The sequence below is a fragment of the Natrix helvetica genome, assembly GCF_964273705.1.
Source record: "Natrix helvetica genome assembly, chromosome: 4".
NCBI classification, from domain to species: Eukaryota; Metazoa; Chordata; class Lepidosauria; order Squamata; family Natricidae; genus Natrix; species Natrix helvetica.
Window position 1 is genome coordinate 41,711,565 of NC_138550.1, and position 21,396 is coordinate 41,732,960.

Below are 21,396 nucleotides of genomic sequence, written 5' to 3' on the forward strand. Positions count from 1 at the left end.
TTCATTTTTATTTTTGCAATTCTCTTGGCATTTCCTTTTTTATTCCTTTCCTCACTTTTGTGTTGGGCCCTTAATTTTCCTTTTCTCTGAAGTTATAATACCAGTGGTTCTGAGTGGACTTTTGCTCTGCTTGCAGAAGCTCTGGGAAAATTCCTCTCTCGTGGGTATGTCTTCCTATGGGGGGGGGGGGGGGGACAGTCATAATCTCAGATGAGAGGACGCTTTCTGATGGTAGGGGTCTCCTTATTCCTCAGTATATCTGCAGGAACTCGACTTTATTATTCTGAGAGGAGATGGTCTTGGCAGCTTTTGGAGAGATCCAGGGAGGACTCTTGGTTTTTAAAGCTTCATTTAGGACTGGAAAGCAACCAACAGCAGAAGTAACACAGAAGTAGAAATCATTTGTCCTACAATGGCACTTGGGAATATCTGTACACAGGCAGGTAAAAAGATGGAGCAGCTAGAAATCATCTTCATATTAAGTGACTCCTTTAAAACATGTGGCTCTCCAGGTTATTGTTAGAGTCTACTTCCCAAAAGTCCCACTCAACATAATAAAAGATGAGAGCTAAATGCTAAAAACATATGGATAGTCACAAGCAATTAAGTTATCAGAAGTTTGAAAATGGTATGCAACTTCTCCTAGACCTCATTTGCACTGATCTAGCCAATGGGAGGGCATTGAACATCATGGAATTCATTGCTGTTGAAGCTAAGGTTGGAGAGACGTGCAGAGCAACATGTTTGAGATTCAGCTATGGCCCATCCCTGTGTATTATGAACTTGTTTTTTTTTTTTAAAAAAAAAATCTCTCTACACAAGCATAGGCAGCAATAATGAACAACATTTTAAATATTTGGACAACAAGGTTGGGTGGGATAGTGATATAATGCTATCACCTGAAGAGATGAGAGGGAAGCAGGATTTTAAATTTTCATAGAAGTTGTAACGGGAAAGCTGTATAGGCTCTGAAGATAAATTGTGAGTGAGTTAGCACCTTTTCAAACTAAAAAATGTTATTAACAGCATAATATTTCATGAATTCCAGGCATATGATTAAGACAATTACAGCTCATAAAGGAGTATATTTTTAAATATTTGTTAGACTGAAAAGGTGCTACTGGACTATCTAATGTTTGTAGTGAGTTAAGCCTAACACATTTTACATTTCTACTGAAAAACAGGGAGAATGGATCAAGTATCAGCAGCCTAACATGTCACAAAAATAATTGGTCGGGTTACCTGCTATCTACAGGCCACATAGTACATGTGGTTGTCTTAAACAAAATGTCCTGATTTTCCCCATTACAATTAGTTGAGAATGTCCACCAAAATAATAGAGGGAGAGAAGAAGGGAGGGAGGGAAGGAGGGAGGGAGGGAGGGAGGGAGGGAGGGAGAGAGAGAGAGAGAGGGAGAGGGAGAGGGAGAGGAAAGGAAAGAAAGGAAAGAAAGTAGATTGTGTTTAGGCTCAATCTAATTGCCTTTTTACTGAGGTAGAATGGGCCATTTAGTACCCTGCATAAATATGAATACATAGACAGAGATATTTACATACTTTCATATATACATACAAACAATGTAGGGTCATTATATTAGGAATCATGCCATCTAAAGTAAATGGAACAGGGAAAACAAAGATTCAAAGTACAACTTAAATTTTCTATTTGATCTTAGGCAGGCATACTAATGTAGCAACGCAACACCCTCTTGTGGAATGATTATATACCAGAGGCTTAAAAAAGTCAATAAAGCTACTTCAGTGACTACATAAGCATCACTCCATGGAGTGATCTTTGGAGCAGTATATAAAACTGTTTTAGCTATGTGATTTCTTATTGCAACTGCCTAATCTCTGGTCTCCCCCCCCCCCCAATATTCTCCACCTTTTCTTATGCTATTCTGGTCCACCACTCTGCTGGCTTGCCATCATTCTCTTTTCATTTTAGTCCTTCTCTGGTCCTACTCAGATGACTTGTCTTGCTTTAAGAGCAGAGTAATTTATCCATTTACAAGCATCCACCCACTTTGAGATTATGATAAGTGGATAAATGATGATCTTAGAGTTCAGCACCATTACTTTCCCCATAAAACCCATAGTGATTTACAATATAGATAATTAGCAAAGAATCTCTGTTCTTAGCTCCTCCAAAAGAGAGGAAAATGATTCTACAGTATATATAGACCATATTTTATTACAATGACTAGCTTTTAAAATAAACTTTAAAAGTTTGTAAAACTTTAAAAGTTTGTAAGTCTATGGTTAAAATAACATAAGATCTTATTGTATACTGATTTCATGTTTCCAGAGAAGGAGGAGTCTCATATAAATATTCTGCATTGCTCCTGTCCTATATTTCTATCGATAATTCATTTCTGTATCTGAATAAATAGGTGGCAAGTCTTTAGTCAAAATCTGGCTTTAAAATATCAGTGCAATAAGTGCAATGAAAGGCAATAAATGTAAGAAGTGAGAAATAGGAATATAAATTGGCACTGAATAATAGGAATATATATATATATATATATATATATATATATATATATATATATATATATATATATATATATATATATATATTTATCAGTACAATTACAACACACACACACACACACACATAATATATAATAGTATATAATATGTGTGTGTGTGTGTGTGTGTGTGTGTATATGTATATATATATGTATGTATGTATGTATGTATGTATGTATGTATGTATGTATGTCTTTGGTTGTTCGGGTTTTCTCCCGCGTAGAATTGGAAGTATCTTCATGACGTTTCGATGAAGTCTCATTCATCATCTTCAGGCTGGTGCTTCCGGCTTAGTGCTTCCTGGAAGCACCAAGCCGGAAGCACCAAGCCGGAAGCACCAGCCTGAAGATGATGAATGAGACTTCATTGAAACGTCGTGAAGATACTTCCAATTCTACGCGGGAGAAAACCCGAACAACCAAAGACGTACATACAAACACACACACACACACACACACACACACACACACACACATATATATATATATATATATATATATATATATATATATATATATATATATATATATATATATATATATGTATTTGTGTTACAACCCCTGGTATGCCTAAATATGGGAGGAAGGTCACTACTCCCTCTTTCTTTACAGCCCAGGTTCAAATCCCAGTAAGGGTATGGCTAGCTGATGAGAGCTAATTAGCTCGAAATAGATCTATACTAATCTCCCTTCATTTATTTATCTGTACAAATACAACACAAATATATATATTGTCTATATATATAGATTGTCTTTGCAACGTTTCGGCAGGACAATCTCAACCTTACATGGGAAAAGACCTGAATACAACAATATATATGTGTGTGTGTGTGTGTGTGTGTGTGTGTGTGTATGTATGGAGAGAGAGAGAGAGAGAGAGAGAGAGAGAGAGAGAGAGAGAGAGAGAGAGAGAGAGAGAGAGAGAGAGAGAGAGAGAGAGAGAGAGAGAGAGAGAGAGAGAGAGAAGGTGAATGCCATGGCATAAAATGCTCATCTCTTAGATAGAACCCTTTCACACAAGGGACCCACAGCAGTGGTGGCATTCAATTTTTTTTACTACCGGTTCTGTGGGTTTGGCTTGGTGGGCGTGGCAGGGGAAGGACAGTGTAAAATCTCCATTCCCACTCCACTCTGGGGGAAGGTTACTGCAAAATCCCCATTCCCTCCCAATCAGCTGGGGCTCGGGAGGCAGAGAATAGATGTGGGGCAGGACAGTCAGAGGAGGTATTTAGCGGTTCTCCGAACTACTCAAAATTTCCACTATTGGCTCTCCAGAACTGGTCAGAACCTACTGAATACCACCTCTGACTCACAATATGTCTCTCCTGCTGGACCTGATAGGTTGGGTAGATGTAATGGGGAAGAGGTGGCTCCTTAGATAACCTCAGCCATTTGGTCAAAACTATTTCCCAGTACTACTTTGTAACATGTTGGGAGAAAAAGGATAAGATTAAAAAACCTCATGTGGTCCAGATGTTTTGAATGTCAACTTCCATTGGCTTGAGTCAGTCTAGCTGTTAATAAAAAACAATCCAAAACATCTGGAGTATAAAGGTAAGTCGTGTCTGACTCTAGGGGGCAGTGCTCATCTCTGTTTCTTAGTCAAAGGAGCCAGGTTGTCCAAAGATACTTCCATGGTCATGTGGTCAGCATGACTATACAGAGGCACATAGAATGCTGTTACTTTCCCAATGAAATGGTACCTATTTATCTGCTCACATTTGCATGCTTTCAAACTACTAAGGAGACAGGAGCTGGAGCAAGTAATGGGAGTTCACCCCAGCACACAGAGTTAGGATTCAAACCCAGGCTGTCAGCTTTCCAACTGATACTCAGAGTCTTTAACCAATGAGCCATTGTGCTCTCTTATCTGGAACATATCAAGTGGCTTGTCCATGCACTCAGTAATTCTAATTGCATCCACACATGATAGAAAATGTAGGCTCCATGCTAATTTTAACAAGGTAAACCAGTTTTAGAGATAGGTTTGTAACTATTCATGGATATGAAATATGAAGAAGGCAAGAGGAATTACCAGGCAAAAATCTTCTGTTTCCAGAAAACATCATTGAAGCATGAAGAAACAACCTGTCAACTTGAAAGCAATGGATGTTACCATTGACTGAAGAGTAGAGTTTCATTTAGTTCCTGAATGGATTTGCAATTATATTTGGGACTGCCATAGAGAGTTGCCAGACTAAGACTGCAGGTGGAGAGAGCAATGGCAGAGATAAAGAAAAATAAAAAGAAGGATAAAATAAAAAGGTAGCATTTGTTCTTTGTGTGTTCCCCAACTCCCTTGTGCTATATGGTACTTATGCCTAGCAATCTAATGGCCTTGATATTACTCTTTCACCTCTTGTTCTCTAGTTTCATAAACCTTATACTAGTATCTCTATTGTTTCTGCTCTGGTTTTTTTTTTTTGCCAAAACACCCTTTACTTTCTTCTTATTATGGAATGACACTATATGATGCTCTTGTCGATATTCTTTGTACTGCTTTCAGATCATGTGCTCACTAAGTGTAGGAATTTGCAACTTAAATGTAGAAATACCCTATAATCTATTAATTTTGAATATAATTGAAGTTATATAAGCATCCTGAGAAATTTCCACTATCATCCTGCTAAATGTAAAGAAATATACACTCCGATATCATCTAACGTGGTTCTAAGGTTTATGAAAGAAATCCCAAAGGTGCTTTTTCAAGAGGCAACTGGACTTCCTTGTTTTTCTTTGAAATCATTTCACTTCTCATCCAAGAAGCTTCTTCAGCTTCTTGGCTTTTTGGATGAGAAGTGAAATGTCTTCAAACAAGCAAATGCTTTTGGGACAACTATGACCTGGATGACTGAGAATATCCATAGACATTTCTGAAAGAAAGTTTGGTCAAACTTTGTCAAAGACTATAGGAAAGTATTTGTGAACTACAAGTCCCAACCATCTCACTATTGTCCATACTGAATGAGGCTGATGGGAATTTCAATTCAGCATCCTTTGAAGGCCCATAGTTCCTCATTATCACCTTTCCTTAATTCCCCCTAAGTTTACAATTGCTAAATATGTTTTTAGGCAGAATTAAGTTGCTCTGATTGTGATTATAAGAATAATAATATGCCAGTGGAATATCCTCTATAGCTGCAGTATTCAAACTGTGTTCCATGCCAATTTCTGTTTACACTGAACTAAATGTATTGATACAACAATAATTGTAACATTTTGTTCAAATTAAATTTATTTGTAGGACAGAAAATTTATTTACTAATGGGTCCATTAATTTTTCATATGGATATGGGTTCCCTGGGTATTTCAACTTTGGAGACCATTCCTATAGGATAGTATTGGTCTCTGAAAATAGCATGTTTGCTTGCACTATATTATCAGTGTCTGGTGCCCAGAGCCTGTTACCAATTCATTTTAGTTCTATTCAACATGCAGAATCTTTTTCCTTTTTTTTTCATTACTGTATGGGCCTCTTTTTATTTGTCTTTTCTCTCTATTGTTCTTCCTGTCACCGAATGTCATTCATTTTGTAAAGATGTCTGGCTTAGAGCTTATATACTATGGGGCAAGTAAAGCCTACCTGTCAATGCTGATCCAGTCACTTTTGCTCAGTCATGTGACAAAGTTGGGGACTTTTAGAGGAGGGAAAAGTTAAAACTTTTTTCTTTTTTTGCTGCAGAGTACCCAGCAACAACGGGAGCACGTATCTTCAGCGGATCCTTCCACTGTGGCAAGTTTGCTGCTTCATAAATTCATAACAATATTGTTTTCTTCCTAGGTGGTTGGAAAAAAAACCCAGCTCCTGGAATCTGAGGATGTCAGCATCTAGAGGCCAACTGCTAGGTTCCTCCTTTAAAAAAAAAAGTATTAATGTTCTAAAGAAACACCTGAATGCATGGTGGTATTAGGCTGTTTTGCAAGCATGCATCTAACATTTAGAAACATGTTAGTGAAACCATCTATAATATCCTGCTTTCTTCTTTCTGCACTTCTGCACTTGGAGAAACATACATTCAGCTTGAATATGAAAAGGTGTCCTGTTTGATAGGAGGCTTGGAGATAAGAATTTTCTTGCACATTTATGCCTAAATGCTGTTTGCTTTTTATAGGAAGTGTGTAATTTGGTTCTTAGGATGAAATGTGGCTTGTTTTAACTAAATGACAAGATGCTCGGATGCTTCTTTAAATATAGATTAATATTAGATTAATCTCTTCTCAGAATACATTTTTTTCTCAACTAAACTTGGCCAAGAGTTTGTAGTTTTGAAAAAAAATCAAGAAGCCAGAAATTTACAATAACCATTGCATCCTATCATTGTTGCAGGAATTGTTCAGGAAAAGGTTAAAGTATTTAGAACCCTTGTGATCCTATTACTAAAAAAACCCTATAATAGATTATTTCTAAATATGTTAAAAGGAACTGTACGATGTGTTGACCTGCAGGCATAAACTATAGGGGCATAAATGGTGGTGTGGCTATTGCTGTATATTACATTAATGAAAGGATGTGCTACTGATGTTATTTTAAGTTTGTCAGAAAGTAATTATATTTGGTTTATGTTTGGTTTAATTATTCTGAACTGAATTGCACTGTGAATGAATACCCGGAGAAATGAATAATTGTTAAGGAATAATGCAAATTATACATGGTGCATATAGAATAATATGGGGAATGCCTTATTGATAATGCTTAGAACAGCAGAGCACTTGTACAGTCGAACAGAACATAAGAATTTCCAGATTCTTCAGATTTCTAGTATAGCACAATGATAGCTTACATATTTCCCATTGGATTTGAATATTTAATATGGAAAGTGCTTGTACATCTCAAACCATTACACATTGTAACAAGCCAACTTTATTTACTTATTATATATATTAACTTAATAGATTTCTATCCATACAATTCCCAGCCCAGCCAGCTCATAGCTGTGATTTTTTTAAGACAATGGTTGGTTTCATAGACAGTGCTAAACCATATGGTAGTTTATTTGGTTTTGGTTTAATGTATTATGGGATATACTACATTTGTATTATGTTTATGATTTAAACTCAACCATAATGAACAAACCATGGCTTAGCACAATGAATGACTCCAAACCATAGAGTTTGATTAAGAGCTAAATGAGGCATCTGCTTTTATGAACATTGTAATTATAGACAGTTACAATTGATAACAATACCTATCTAACAATTAACAATGTAGTAACCAACATTATCTAAAATATTAGATAATCTAAAATATTATCTAATAAATAGAAGCTTCTAAGACCAGATGTCAGATTTCAATTTATGGGTAGGAAAATAATTCATTGGCATTGCCATTGAAATTCTTTCAATAAAATCCAGCACACTGCAGAAGTAACCAGCAAAAAGATTCCCTTCAGGAAAAGTGATGGCTAGAATCATCTTCATTTTAGTCTTCCCCGACCTAGCATTCTTCCCTTATGTAGGAACCATAATTATTCAGACGGCATGCAGAGTTCCAAGAACTGCCTTCCAAAAATATCTGGATTGTGAGATTTTTGTAGAAGGCATTAGCAACTTATTGCATAAAATGGCTCCTAATTTCAGAGTAGTTTCAGTGTATTTTTAAAAATAAAAAAGAGAAGAGAGCATGGCTTTGCACCCTTTGGTATGCTGTTTGCTTGCAGCAGCCTCTTTGGATTAAAATGTGCAGTTCAGAATGAAATATGCTTTTTGATTTCATTGGAATATGGATTGTGAAAATGTGAAGCATGTTAAAAATAACGAGAAACTAATAAGACGTGTAGATAATATATATTTAAACTATTAAAGTATAATACAATGTAATCATTGTCTTTCTTTTAAACAGCCAGCAATGGGTGATTGGAGTTTTTTAGGGAACATCTTAGAAGAGGTGAATGAACACTCCACTGTCATTGGGAGAGTGTGGCTCACGGTACTCTTCATTTTCCGAATCCTGATCTTAGGAACTGCAGCAGAATTTGTATGGGGTGATGAACAGTCAGACTTTGTTTGCAACACCCAGCAACCAGGTTGTGAGAATGTGTGTTACGATGAGGCCTTCCCTATCTCTCATATCCGTCTGTGGGTTCTCCAAATCATCTTTGTCTCCACTCCTTCACTGGTATATTTGGGCCATGCTGCCCACTATGTGAAGGTGCAACAGAAAAGGAAAGAACGGAAAGAAGCTGAAAGAGCTCAGCAAAGAAAATCAGAGGAAGAAAACTCACCCCTTGACCAAGATGACGGCAACTCTGTTTCTATCAAGGATACAAGCCACAGAGGGATCAAAAAGTTCCATCTTGAGGGAGCCATTCTGAGAACTTATATCTGTCACATCTTTTTTAAGACCCTCTTTGAGGTTGGGTTTATAGTGGGTCAATACTTTCTGTATGGCTTCCGAATCTATCCTCTCTACCGCTGTGGCAGATGGCCTTGTCCCAACATTGTAGACTGTTTTACATCCAGGCCTACTGAGAAGACTGTTTTTATCATGTTCATGTTGGCTGTGGCATCAGTATCCCTTTTCCTCAATCTTGTAGAGATCAGCCACTTGGGTCTCAAGAAAATCTTGAATGCTTTCAAAAAACCAGCGGAACAACAACCTGTGGAAATGCCAGAGACTCACCTTCGTTCTATTGCTGTTTCATCTATCCAAAAAGCCAAAGGGTATAAATTGCTAGAGGAGGAAGGGAAGCAAGAATTCCATTACTATCCTTTGACAGAAGTAGGAGTAGAAAGTTCATTGCATGACATGGAAGAGAAGATTAGCATGGGACACCTGAAAGACCTCTCCAGGACATTTAATGAACAACTGCATTCCTACACACACATAGACCAACTGGACAAGGAGAAAGGAGAAGCAGGAGAGGAATCAGAAGAGAAGGAAGCTGAGGAAGCTGAACCACAAAGGTTAGAACTGTTAACGGAGAAAACAGAGAAACAAGTAGAAGAAAAGCCCACGGAGAACGAGTTAGAACCATCACAGCAGAACTTGCCACTATCATCTGCTGATGTGACAACTGACACAAGGCCCCTTAGCAGGTTAAGCAAAGGCAGCAGTCGGGCTCGGTCTGATGACCTGACTGTATGAGTAGTGAGCCTAAGAGTCCACCCCCTACACTTACATATATACACACCTCAGATGTCTGAAACAAGATGCTAAAGTGGTCATTTTAATATTGTTTCTTAATATTTATCCATGTTTTAGCTAGGAAAAAAGTACTATGAAAGTTAACTGTTTTATCATTATTGTTTTTCATGATACTGGTACTAGTTATCAGGTTAGTCATGTAATGCAACAATGAAATGAATTCTTCACTTGAAATGATTTCATTACTATAAAATAAAATGCACTATAACAATATTAAGATACAAAAAACAACAACACAACCCCAACCACTGAAAGCAATGAGGAAAACAAATGTAACAACTGTGATTGCAACTGTTTTTATGCTCTCCTTTTCTTCTAGCATTTGGGAGGTGTTATTTCTTTGATGGTCATATATAGAGATAAATTGATAGCTTGGGGCTTTCTTCACCTTCCTTGTTGTGGAATGTAAATCAGTTACCTTTCAAATGGGGCTTTAATTCATCTCCCAGTGAATGTACAAAAATGTTTGCTTATGGAGACAAATGAGGTTTACTTCTATAAATCAGCATAGTTCACAGACAACCTAATTAGCTACAGGAGCAATATTGGTGATTGTGTCAGACAAACTGTTGGCATGATCAAAATAATTTTTTGGAGATCTGCTGATTTATTTGTTTGATTGTTTCTCATCACGGGACAGGGACAGGTAAAAAACATAACATAAACCAAATGTGAAAAATATAAATTATTTCATTTGAACTTCTTCCAAAACGTACAGTGTAGTAAGTAGTAAATGCTTGGTTAAATGGGTATCTTCAACCACGTGGGAAGTGGCTGTACTGGTGTAACATCTTGCCCACTTTAGCTGTTCCTGTTTTTGGAGAAGGATAGCTTCCTATTAGATTATTAATGATCACATTAAAAATGGAAGAAAATACCGGCATTTTACAGTATGTATTGAAGTGTGCTGCATCTTATTTTCCTCCCTGTAGCTGTAATATATTATGAGCTCCAGGAAAAAAATGTGGATTTTAATGGTCCAAGATTGTATTATATAATGAAAATGCCATTTGCTTATTATAGGTAGCCGAAGGCTAAATTATCCTTAGCTAAATCATTTTTAGCAAATGGAAAGTAAAAAAAAAAAAAAAACCTGAGAATATAGACTTGAGTTATAATTGTATTCCAAATGATACCTTATTCTGCTTTTTGCTAGAGAGCTACATGTTAAAGCTGAAGTCCTAGTAATATATTTCCTACTATACTGATTGCATGGTCTATTTTGCATAGCCTTCAAGTCATTAGTCTAGTGGTTTGGACTGATGCAGGACCAGTGCAGAATGAAGCTGGTTGGATGTATTTGGATAGAACCCTTTAAATGTTTTTGTTGGAGCAAACTGAGATTTACTATTCATTATTGTGTTTTCAGCCATAGCATGGGATGACCCTATTATTTGGTAGAGTAAAGGAGTCTCCTTGGCAGCCTTCCTGCTACTTGGGAGAACAGGAAGTAGCAGTGAGGTGACAGAGAATTTTATTATGTCCTTCAAGGTCCCATCTCCAATACCGAAATAAGATTCAGCAGCCATCTGATAGCTGTGCTCTCTTGCTTTCTCTTCTGCTAGAAATATGTCTTAAAATGATAATGATAGAAACAAAAGCTCTGGGAACCTCCTCAGAAAAAGAAATACATTTATCTGGTAGCCAAAGATATCTGTTTATCTAACAGCAAATTTCTAGGATTGAGCAAACATTTCCAGAGAAATGATTCACAATGTGCAGAGTGATACAAAGTAGTTTTTGGTTTAGTAAAACACTTGCTCATTTCCCACTTTCTTAGGAAAGCTACTATACAAAGAATCCAGCTGCTCTAACAGTCCCAAAACAGATGCTTTTTTCAGCAACCTGCACTTTGCAAAACACCTCTTGGAAGATTTTGCACAATCCTCTGAGATACAGATATAGGTATGTGCCTGAGTAGAGGGAAAGAGAAATTGATTTCTTGAAAATGTCCATTTTTATCCTGAGATCTTAAAAAAAAAAAACCATCTCTCTCTTATTGGTTTGGTGAAAATATAACTTGCATATGTGTAGCAAATCAAATCTTTTTAAGGCAGTGGAGACTAATACCAACAGAAATGTGCAGGTATGCACTTTCATTGGCTCTGTTTTTTCAGCCCTTAGTGGCTCAGCAAATTCTCTCCAGTCCGGAAACAATGCAAAGGGAGGTTTAATCCATTTCAGAAAATCCCTTTTGCATAAACTGCCAACACACCCAGAAAGGACCCATAGAATTTTTCAGCAGATTAAAGGCATAAGCACCCAATTCAGAGGTCTGTTGAAGTCAGGCATTTTTCTCCATAATCACTCCCATGATCTAGGATCAGGACATTAAACCTCACAAAATTACAATGCACTCTATTAATATATAGATATCATCCTTTATCATTTCAATTCTGGAAGCAAGGAAGGGGAATCTCTTAAATGAAGCAATGAAGTTTAAGTACATGTAATGATGATTGGTTTTTTTAAAAAAAATATAGTACTATTCTATTAAAATTTTCTAGTAGAATATTCTAATGTTCTTTTATTAATAATACATTTATTATTTCTGGAATTTTGAAACTTGGAAGCCTCAGAAAGGGTTTGGGGACATCAGAACGTTAAACAACAATAGCAACAAAAAATAATCTGATATAATATATAATACATCCAGCTGGAAGTGAGGGAACAGGTAAGAAACACAGCAAATTACATTTGAATTTTCCTCAGATGGCCAAGCTGATTTATTTGATAATGAATTTGAACAGGTCTTTTTTAAAAAAATACAAAAAAAAAATTAAAATAAGAGAAAAAAATATTTAGGAGGAAATCAAAAGATAAACGACTAGTTCCATCCATGACATAGACACAATTTTTATTGAATAATGAGAAAACAACGAGTATTGACAATTTGAAGCTCATAACAATTTGCTGTCCATTACTGTATAATAAGTTTAATAAATAAGTTTTTTTAAGGTAATGTTTTTACGAAAAGTTTTAAGTACAACAATAATAAAAAATTAAAAAAGAAAAAGTGCAAAAAAAAAGAAAGAGAAAAAAACACACCAAAAAAGCAATTTCCCTCTTTATCTCAACAAGTATCAACAATTTCACTATCTCTTCACCTCCTCTTAGTTAGTGAATATAAAACTCTTTATCCTAATCATTATCATCATGGTTTTTTTTACATAAAACAATCTTTCTCTTTAATGCATTCAAACGATCACTATCCTCTTCAGAACTTTATCAAGCCACTCTGGTAAATCCATCAGGAAGACATTATTCCAATTATTGTCTTCAATCGACATTTTTATTTCCTTCCTAATTTTTAGAGGCTCATCCAATTTTCTTGCACATCCAATGATACATTCTTTCCCATTTTGGTCTCCTCAAACACCTCAGTTATGATTCCCTCCCCCCAATATTTTTCTGTAATGTTTTATGATATAACATCATCTGGCAACAGGGTGTTCATAAAAATATAATGTAGCTGACAATGTTAATTCAAAGTCTTTTTGCTGTTCCTGAATGCCATTGTAAGCTACTTGTTTCCAATATTGAAAATAATTTTTCTTGTTCACAAAAATGTATTTATTCTTTGTAATTATTGTCAGTCAATATTTAAAATCCAATGGTCCAAGTTTTTCTTAATCGGTTTAAGACTTTCGATAGTCAGTACTTAGTCTTGCTTTTTGCTGTTCAGTTTTGAATTCTTAAGGCTTTTAAAGATACAGTGTCATTTTTTTTAATATTAAGGATTGAAGGCACTCATGTGTTTCCAGCCTTGACATTTGAAGGTGTCTAACTTCTTTAAAGCAGTTTATAAGCAATTTCTGAAGGTGGCTAACAAAAGAAGTTTGAATTTAGTGTCCTTTGAAGGCTTCAGATGTGGCTGGAGCAAGAATTTCCTGGTTCCACCACCCTCCAGAGACCAATGCCTTGCAGTCCCCTGGTGAGGAGCAACCATATGGAATTCAACCTGGGCAATCTCACATCTTTTTTTTCCCCCCGTCTCCTTCTGAGAGGGTCAAAGAATTCATCAGCTCCTTGTTCTTAATGGCAAATGTCAGCTCTGAAAAATGTCTTCAGTGCACAGTTTCTTCCCTGGAAGTATGTAGTTCAATAAGTAAGTTCAAAAATTAAAGTACTATGAGTTTAAAATTAGTTATTGAAAATATTGTTTTTGTTTTTAATATGTTTATGTTATTTTCCTCTCAATCATTTTTTATATTACTTTAGTGTTTTTAATTTGCTTTTTACAAAATGTTGAAGATTTTGAGAAAAAAACATTAATATACAAGAAAGTAATCACAGCAACTGTATAGATCTAATTCACATTCTAGTTACTATGATGTATAATGTAATTATAAGCAAACATATAAATCTGATACTTAAATCTCTGCATATTATTGACACTTGAAGTCACTAAAGCAGCTTTCTCTAAGATTATATCTTTGCTTGCTGGGGAGAGATCTTAACTGTATGTGCAAACCCTTCAATGAATTTTAAAAGCATAGCTTGGAATGTAAACCAAGAAGACTGTAGTACAGCTCTTTATTTCTTTCATTGTAAATATTTAGGGTTCAACTTGCCTCAAAGCAATGCTAGCAAATCAGTAAAATAAAATGATTTAAAGGGACAAAATAAGTTAATAATGTATATTGCATATCTGAAACTCAGTAGCGAGATGACTAAATTGACTTCCTCTAGAAGAGAATCGGACACCTAAGAAGCCTATAAAGAAAGGTCCCTACTGTTTGTATCCACAGTGTAACCTCTCGTGGTGGGGAACATCCAGCAGGACCTCTGCTGAAATTGTAGATTACGGGTAGGCTCATTTAGGAGGAGGTGATTTTTTTTCCAGGTATCCCTGCTCTGAGCCATAATGTATATGGCATTGTAGAACCAGACAACTTGCAGTAGCAAATAAACACAGGCACTCTAGCAGTCACTTTCCCAGCACTGTTGATAGCACTTAGTGAGAGATGATTAGCTCCTATTTGATCGGAGAATTCCAGTGGCTCTTATGTACTCATGCGTATTAAATGTAAAAAGGTGAACGCTGAACGTGAGAAATGCTTGCTTGCCCTTCACATGTGTGCCATGATTACACATATGTGCCAACATTACACAGACACATTTTCACTCCACATTGACGATTTGCACCAAGTGCTAAGAAATCTTGTGGATTGACCAATGTTCCTTTCAGGTTCTCAATGGACGAATGCAAAAAATGGTGCTTCAGTCACTCCCGTGTCTATCTTCTTCCTAACCTTGGCATTCTTACTGTGCTGCGAAGGGCCTGCATGAGAGAGTGGCAAAGCTAACCCTTGAATTGCTGGGGAGGATGGGGAATAACAGCAAGGCATCCCAGGGCTTTGATTTCAGTTTAGAGGTAAGAATTAAAGGACTTGGCAGACAGGAATAGGCATTTCTGCCACTGGGAATTGACTCACTCTGCAGCTCTAGAGAAAACCCTGCAATCCTACTTACATGGCCTTTTCCTTGGAGCAACAAGTAATTTCATCGGTTCAGAGCTGCAAATCACAGTGTCATAAATCAGTGATTTTCTGGGGTCACAGAAATATAAGTAATATGTTAATATGCAAATATCATATGTGTATCAAAGGCCATAGATGCCATATGAGGAATATAAATAAAAATATGACAATTGCCAAATTATATTAGTTCAAATATAGGAAATGACTATGGGTAATTTACCAGTTGTATACTGTTATTATACAATGCAATCATTCCTGGAGTTGACTTCTACTGAACAAAGTACAACATTTTGTGAATGTTGTAAACAATGTTTAGAGAATGATATCTTTAGGTTGTAGGGTTTTCCCCCCATTATGAGTACAGACACTGGAGAGTTCTCTTTCCTCCAGTGGAAAAGGACCAATGAAATTAAGCCATTCATGTTTTGGTGAAGAACAGAATCAGTTTTCTGAAAGATTTATGATGAGTGTATGGAATTAGATTTTGTACTGTTTCCAACTAGTGAAGTGAATTTGAACTCAAGCAATTCTTAAATTAACTTATTTATAGCCATAATGCTTATATGTCTTAATTATATTTCATTTATTCCCATAGAACATTTATGATATACTATTATTCAGGCACCACAGGTGTACAGAATGTTCATCAGAAGACCATTGTAATCTCTAGGAAGACAAGAACTCATAGTTTGGTCAACATCAAAGTCCTTGAACAGGCTAATTAGCATGTAATCCACTTTGATACATAATGCTGACAGTATGTCTGTGAGCCACAGATACCAGGTATTTCTCTTAATTTAAATGTGCTAATTTTAAGTAGTTGTAATTTTTCTCACATCAGAATTTAATAAGGTTTATTAGGGATGCTTTGGTTATTAGAACTATGATAAGCCTTGTCAGAAATGAGTAAGGTTAGGCAAAGCATTACCATAGGCAGACTTGGTCAAATGTGCTATGTTTCCACCTGAAGGAACCATTCTGCTATAGCTAACCCCAGAATTAGAGTACATAGGTGGTGTTTAATTGCTGGAACTGGGGTTCTCAACAGATAAAAGGAATGTAAGATCTCTCATGTGTACCTTTATATCTATCCTCGAGGAGCAAATAAAACCTGTTTGCTTGCTATGCAGTGTGTGATTTTTTTCTGGTCTCAAATCTGAACTTTAAGCCTTTTTTCCTAATATCAGGCCTTTTGCAAGCTCTGCAAAGGAGGGAGCAAAACTGATAAAGTGTTAGCTTGCTATTCAAAAAGTTATTGGTCAGGTAGTCCTATTAGATTGGGTTCGTAAGTCAAATTTCAATGCACTACACTTACTTGCGCCAACATTTTCAGTATGAAACCTTACACATTGTATAATAGTTTTATAAAAATTATGTAAGATTTGTGTTATCTTGCATTCTTTATTTATTTACTAAACATGCAATTTTGCATTTCAAAATAGTCCTTAGCTTTTAACTGAGAAAGTTAGTTGCAAAGTTACTTTTCACAGTCTTGCAGAGGTTCATCTCTTGTCTTGTTAAGAACTTCATCCTTTGTTGGTTTTTAAACAAACCTCAAATGCACCTCTCTGGGAGCTTGTGTCTTTTTGCATAGCTCATATGTATTCTAAATATTTCATCTACCTTGTTATTCATCTCCTCCTTATTTAATTTTAGAGCTTCTGCCAACAACTCTATCATCATGTCTAGAAGAACTCCTTTTTCTTCTTCAATATTGTGAAATCGTAAATAATAAGCCGCCTTCTCCATTTTGAGCTTTATCACTGAGTCTTCTAGCTCTTTATTCACTTGTGTCAGTCTTTATTGCATCCACCTTTTTTCCTGCTTGTTCTGATTTCTTCACCATTTTTGGAATCCTTTTTTCAGTTTTTGTTATCATTTGCTGAAAATCCCGTTCTTTCATCCAAATTGTGTATTTTTCCTTCATCTTTCCCATACCTCCTTTCATCTCTCCCATGTCATTTTTCATCTCATTGTGATTTTTTGTCATAGTTTTCTGTGCAGACTGAAGCATTATTTGTATTTGAGAAGTATTCATTTTCTCTTGTTGTAGCATGGTATCTATTGATCTTTGACTTGATGGATTAGAGGAAGCTGATGATGGTGTAGATGATGCTTTTTTTCCTATTCTAGTTTAATTTAGAATACTTGTCAATTCAGCATCTAATATTAAGAGAGACAATTTAGTTGAGTTATTAAAAGGGAAAGAGAAAGAAGGGAAATAAAAAAGAATACAATGGTCCAAAACAGCCCAAATCACCAGTGTCCCATGTACCCAGTAGGCTAGGAAACCAATCAAAAGGCAATTTATCTCAATCACCAACCATTTCTCAGAGTTATTTGTATTTGTAATCCACAGGGTCAGTGGATTACAAAATCAATCCATTTTGTGACTATGGTTATTTTTTTAAATCTTCTGTTAGTTGATATTTAGAATCGAAAGGGACCACCAAGTCTCCTAAAATTCAATAATCCAACAGCCCAAAATATTTCATAAATCAAAAAGCCACTTCACTTGGTTTTAAAGCAAAACCAATGTATTTCACTGTTTCAGAGTATCAAGGGTATTTATAATTCACAAGGCTTCAAAGGTTTCAATGTATTCACTATCTTTCTCCAGACACAAGACAAAAACAATTTTGAAACAGCTGCTTTTTTGTCTCTATTCTCTATTGTCTCTGTTCTCTTCTTATCAGTAATAGTCAAAATATTTTGCTATTCTTTCCACTAGTGTAATATATTTTCCAGCCATTAAGTGTCACCCTGGCTCTTTCTCTCCATTTTTAAAGCAAACTTTTAAAAAATCCAAAACTTTATTCCTTCAAAATTTGTTGCTCAAAATTACAAGAAACAGAAAAGTAAAAAAGAAAAAATCTTAAACAGATTAAAACATTTTGAAAATGGCCAGTCTTTCCCATTACTTTTAGATTTTCCTTCTCATTATGATTCTCTTTTATTTGGATCTGTCACCAGTTCCAAATCTCACTCACAGCATTCCCTTCCTCCTACTCTGTAGAGTCTCACTTTTCAAAAGTGCTTTCTTGGGGATTTAATTCCATGGTAGAAATTAGAAAAAAAGTCTCACCAGATCAGATACACTGTTGTAAAATCATTACTTCCAGCTTCTTCATTCCAGTTGTCACAGCCTCAGTCTGGCCATAATGGCTGTCCTTTCTTCTGCTGGTTAGGAATGTTCCTTCGGATTGAGCGAGGGAATCACCGTCCCCTCGTGATCAGCAAAGGGTCCTTCCTCTCTTCGTCACCTCTACAGAGTGATTTTGGCCCTGAACGACCTCCTGGCCGATAGAAATCGGCTGGATTTTGCGGAGCCCTGCTAATCCACACCATCTCTCTGCAACGTCAAATGGAAGTTCTCTACTTTTCAGTCTTGATGGACAGTAATTTTAATGTGAGCTGTATGATAAAAAATAGTGATAGAAATCAAAATGTTAGCTTCTTAAGCAACTCTACTGCCCAGAATTAGGCAAAGTAATGTTCAACTGTAATAGTAATACAGAAAAAAAGATATGTTAAATAAATAGATCAATGTGAATTTAGGCCTAGTAGTGCTGAAAACAATATTTGTAATTTATAAATATTATGACATAAAAGTCCCCAGTAGGAAAAAGGCACCTTAGTAATCTAGATCAGGATAGGAAATGTCCAGACAAACCTACAGGCTTGCAAACCAATTAAGCTTAAATTCTATGTAAAAATACCTTGGGGAAACACCATTAAAAATAGGATTTACAACTTAATTAATATAATGGATTGTGTCATTAACTTATTCAGATCCATTTAGATCTAAATAATACAAAATTGTGTATGTGTGTGTGTGGTTGTTTTTTTTTTTAACTGTATTAGCTTATAGCCAAGTTGAATTGCCTTCTTGGAATAAAATATTTAGATAGATGATAGATAGATAGATAGATAGATAGATAGATAGATAGATAGATAGATAGTAGATAGATAGATAGATAGATAGATAGATAAATAGAAAGAAAGAAAGAAAGAAAGAATATATATGTGTGTGTGTGTGTGTGTGTGTGTGTTGTATTTGTACTGATAAATAAATAAAGGGAGACTAGTATAGATCTATTTCGAGCTAATTAGCTCTCATCAGCTAGCCATACCCTTACTGGGATTTGAACCCGGGCTGTATACATCTTAGGCAGGAGTCTTAGCCACTAAGCCACGGGTTCTCTTCCTTATCAGTTGAGCCAGGGGTTGTAACACAAATATATATATATATACGCACACATACATACACAATTTATATAACCTGCCATTATTATTTTAAATAAATAACTCAGGATGGTTAATAAACATAACACTTTTTTCTGTCTTATTTTTCCCTACAAATAACCCTGTGAGGTGAGTTGGGCTGACAGTGAGTCACTGACCCAACTCAGCTGGTTTTTATGTCTAAGATGGGAATAATACAGCATAACTAGATTTATACTGTAATAAAGAACAATAACGCAAATAAAAACTCACAAAAGTCAGCTACTTTCATTTTCATTGGTAAAATGGTATGTATTTACAAGTCAAAGGAGTCTGCGGAATCACATATGTATACTAAATTCAAAAATGTTATAAGATTTAAGATCATGGTTATTTTGTTCAGATACATAATTATTATATTTAGTACAGTATCCCTATACCTTCTTTTTTTGAATTATAAATTTTGTGTTTTTATCAGTTCATTTTTCAATTGTGTTTTATCAATGTAAAGCATAGCATATTTAAACAATGTTATCCTAATAGCTAGGCAGTATAAAGTTTGTTTAATAGCATGCCCAACCGGCCTCACTGTATTGTAGCCTTTTAGTTAATGAGTCCGGATTAGAAAATTATTCAGAAATATGATTTGTGTGGTTTTCCAGTTGTTTTGCTTTCTCACCTTTCCTTATAAACACTATTCAGGACAGAATACATTTTCCATTTATGTTTAAAGTCTATACACACCATGGTTTCTATATAGATGTAAATAATATAATGATATGTTCATTTTCTCCATTGATAGATTTTTTTTCTACTATGAATCTGAAGTCTTTTGTCCATGGGCATCAACATTAACTTTGCTATGCAATGCATTAACAACTTTTATTTTTACATAAAAAAACAGGAAAAGGCAAAATACATTTCAGGTTGGATTTTAAAGTGATGTTTTTATTGATAAGAGTCTATACTATAAACAAAACCAGCTACAAAATAAAACAAAAGTATTTGGCAAGGTTTTAGCACATCCTGTAAAATCAGTCATCAGATATATTCAGAGGCTGGCTAATAATTCTCAGACTTACATTCCCCAAACCTTTATATTAGAACATCTTCATATTTAGTTCAGTTACTCTTCAATTTTACTTTTCAGCTATTTTTATGGATACAACATGCAAATCCACTTACAACATGCTGGGGAATTCATTTATATTATTAGCATAGATGTATTGCATTTATTCAAGCCATGTATGGTATGGTATGTATTCATAACAATTGGCCAGTCAGAATGCATGTAATTGGATGCTTAGAAACAGGCTGACATAAATTTAAGTGTCTTTTGTGGACTGCGTAGATATAAAACAAGTCCTTAGGAAGAAACTTTCTACCAGTGGTTGCCATGTGTATGGAATCTTTATTTAAAGATAAATGGAGAAAGGACTTGATTATAGAACTCCACAGATGTCTATGGATACCATAGATTGATAATTTATTATCACATAAACTATTATGTATTAAATTTCACCAGATATGGAGAGTAAGTGCACTGCAGAGCCAACTTTTGACAAATCAGAGAGGTAAAAAGATGAGAGACAAGAGCTAGAAGTGACATATTCTTTCATTAATTGAAGCTTTTGTCTAATCTGAGACACAGCATTAATTTTTCTAGTGAATTCCAGCTCAACTATTTAGTGATGAAATCTCTGTAACTGATTATCTTAAAGATAGCCACTTTGAGATTAGTGAAATCTGCCAGAGAATTGGAATATCTGCCCCACTAGCTTGGGTATATTGCCACTTCTGATGTCATATTCGTGTCAACGTCTAACAGTATTTTCATCATAGTGGTGGATAAATAAGTTATGATCCCGGGTTCAAGAGTCACCACTAAGGTAGGTCTCCACGCAGTTATTTAATCTTAAAACTCTCGACTCCGACAGCCATTTATTCTTCCTGTTCAAAAGAAAAAAAATATCACCATCGAGGTGCCATAATTCATCAACTATTTACATTTCGGA

At 35.5% G+C, this 21,396-nt stretch overlaps 1 protein-coding gene across 1 annotated transcript; it reads left to right on the top strand.

The window, feature by feature from the left end:
* Positions 1-8,375: 8,375 nt before the first annotated feature.
* Positions 8,376-9,614, top strand: GJA8 (gap junction protein alpha 8; the record flags this gene model as incomplete). Its single annotated transcript, XM_081952201.1, has 1 exon — positions 8,376-9,614. One exon carries the CDS (start codon positions 8,376-8,378, stop codon positions 9,612-9,614), a length of 1,239 nt encoding a protein of 412 aa, XP_081808327.1.
* Between the last annotated feature and the right edge of the window lie 11,782 nt (positions 9,615-21,396).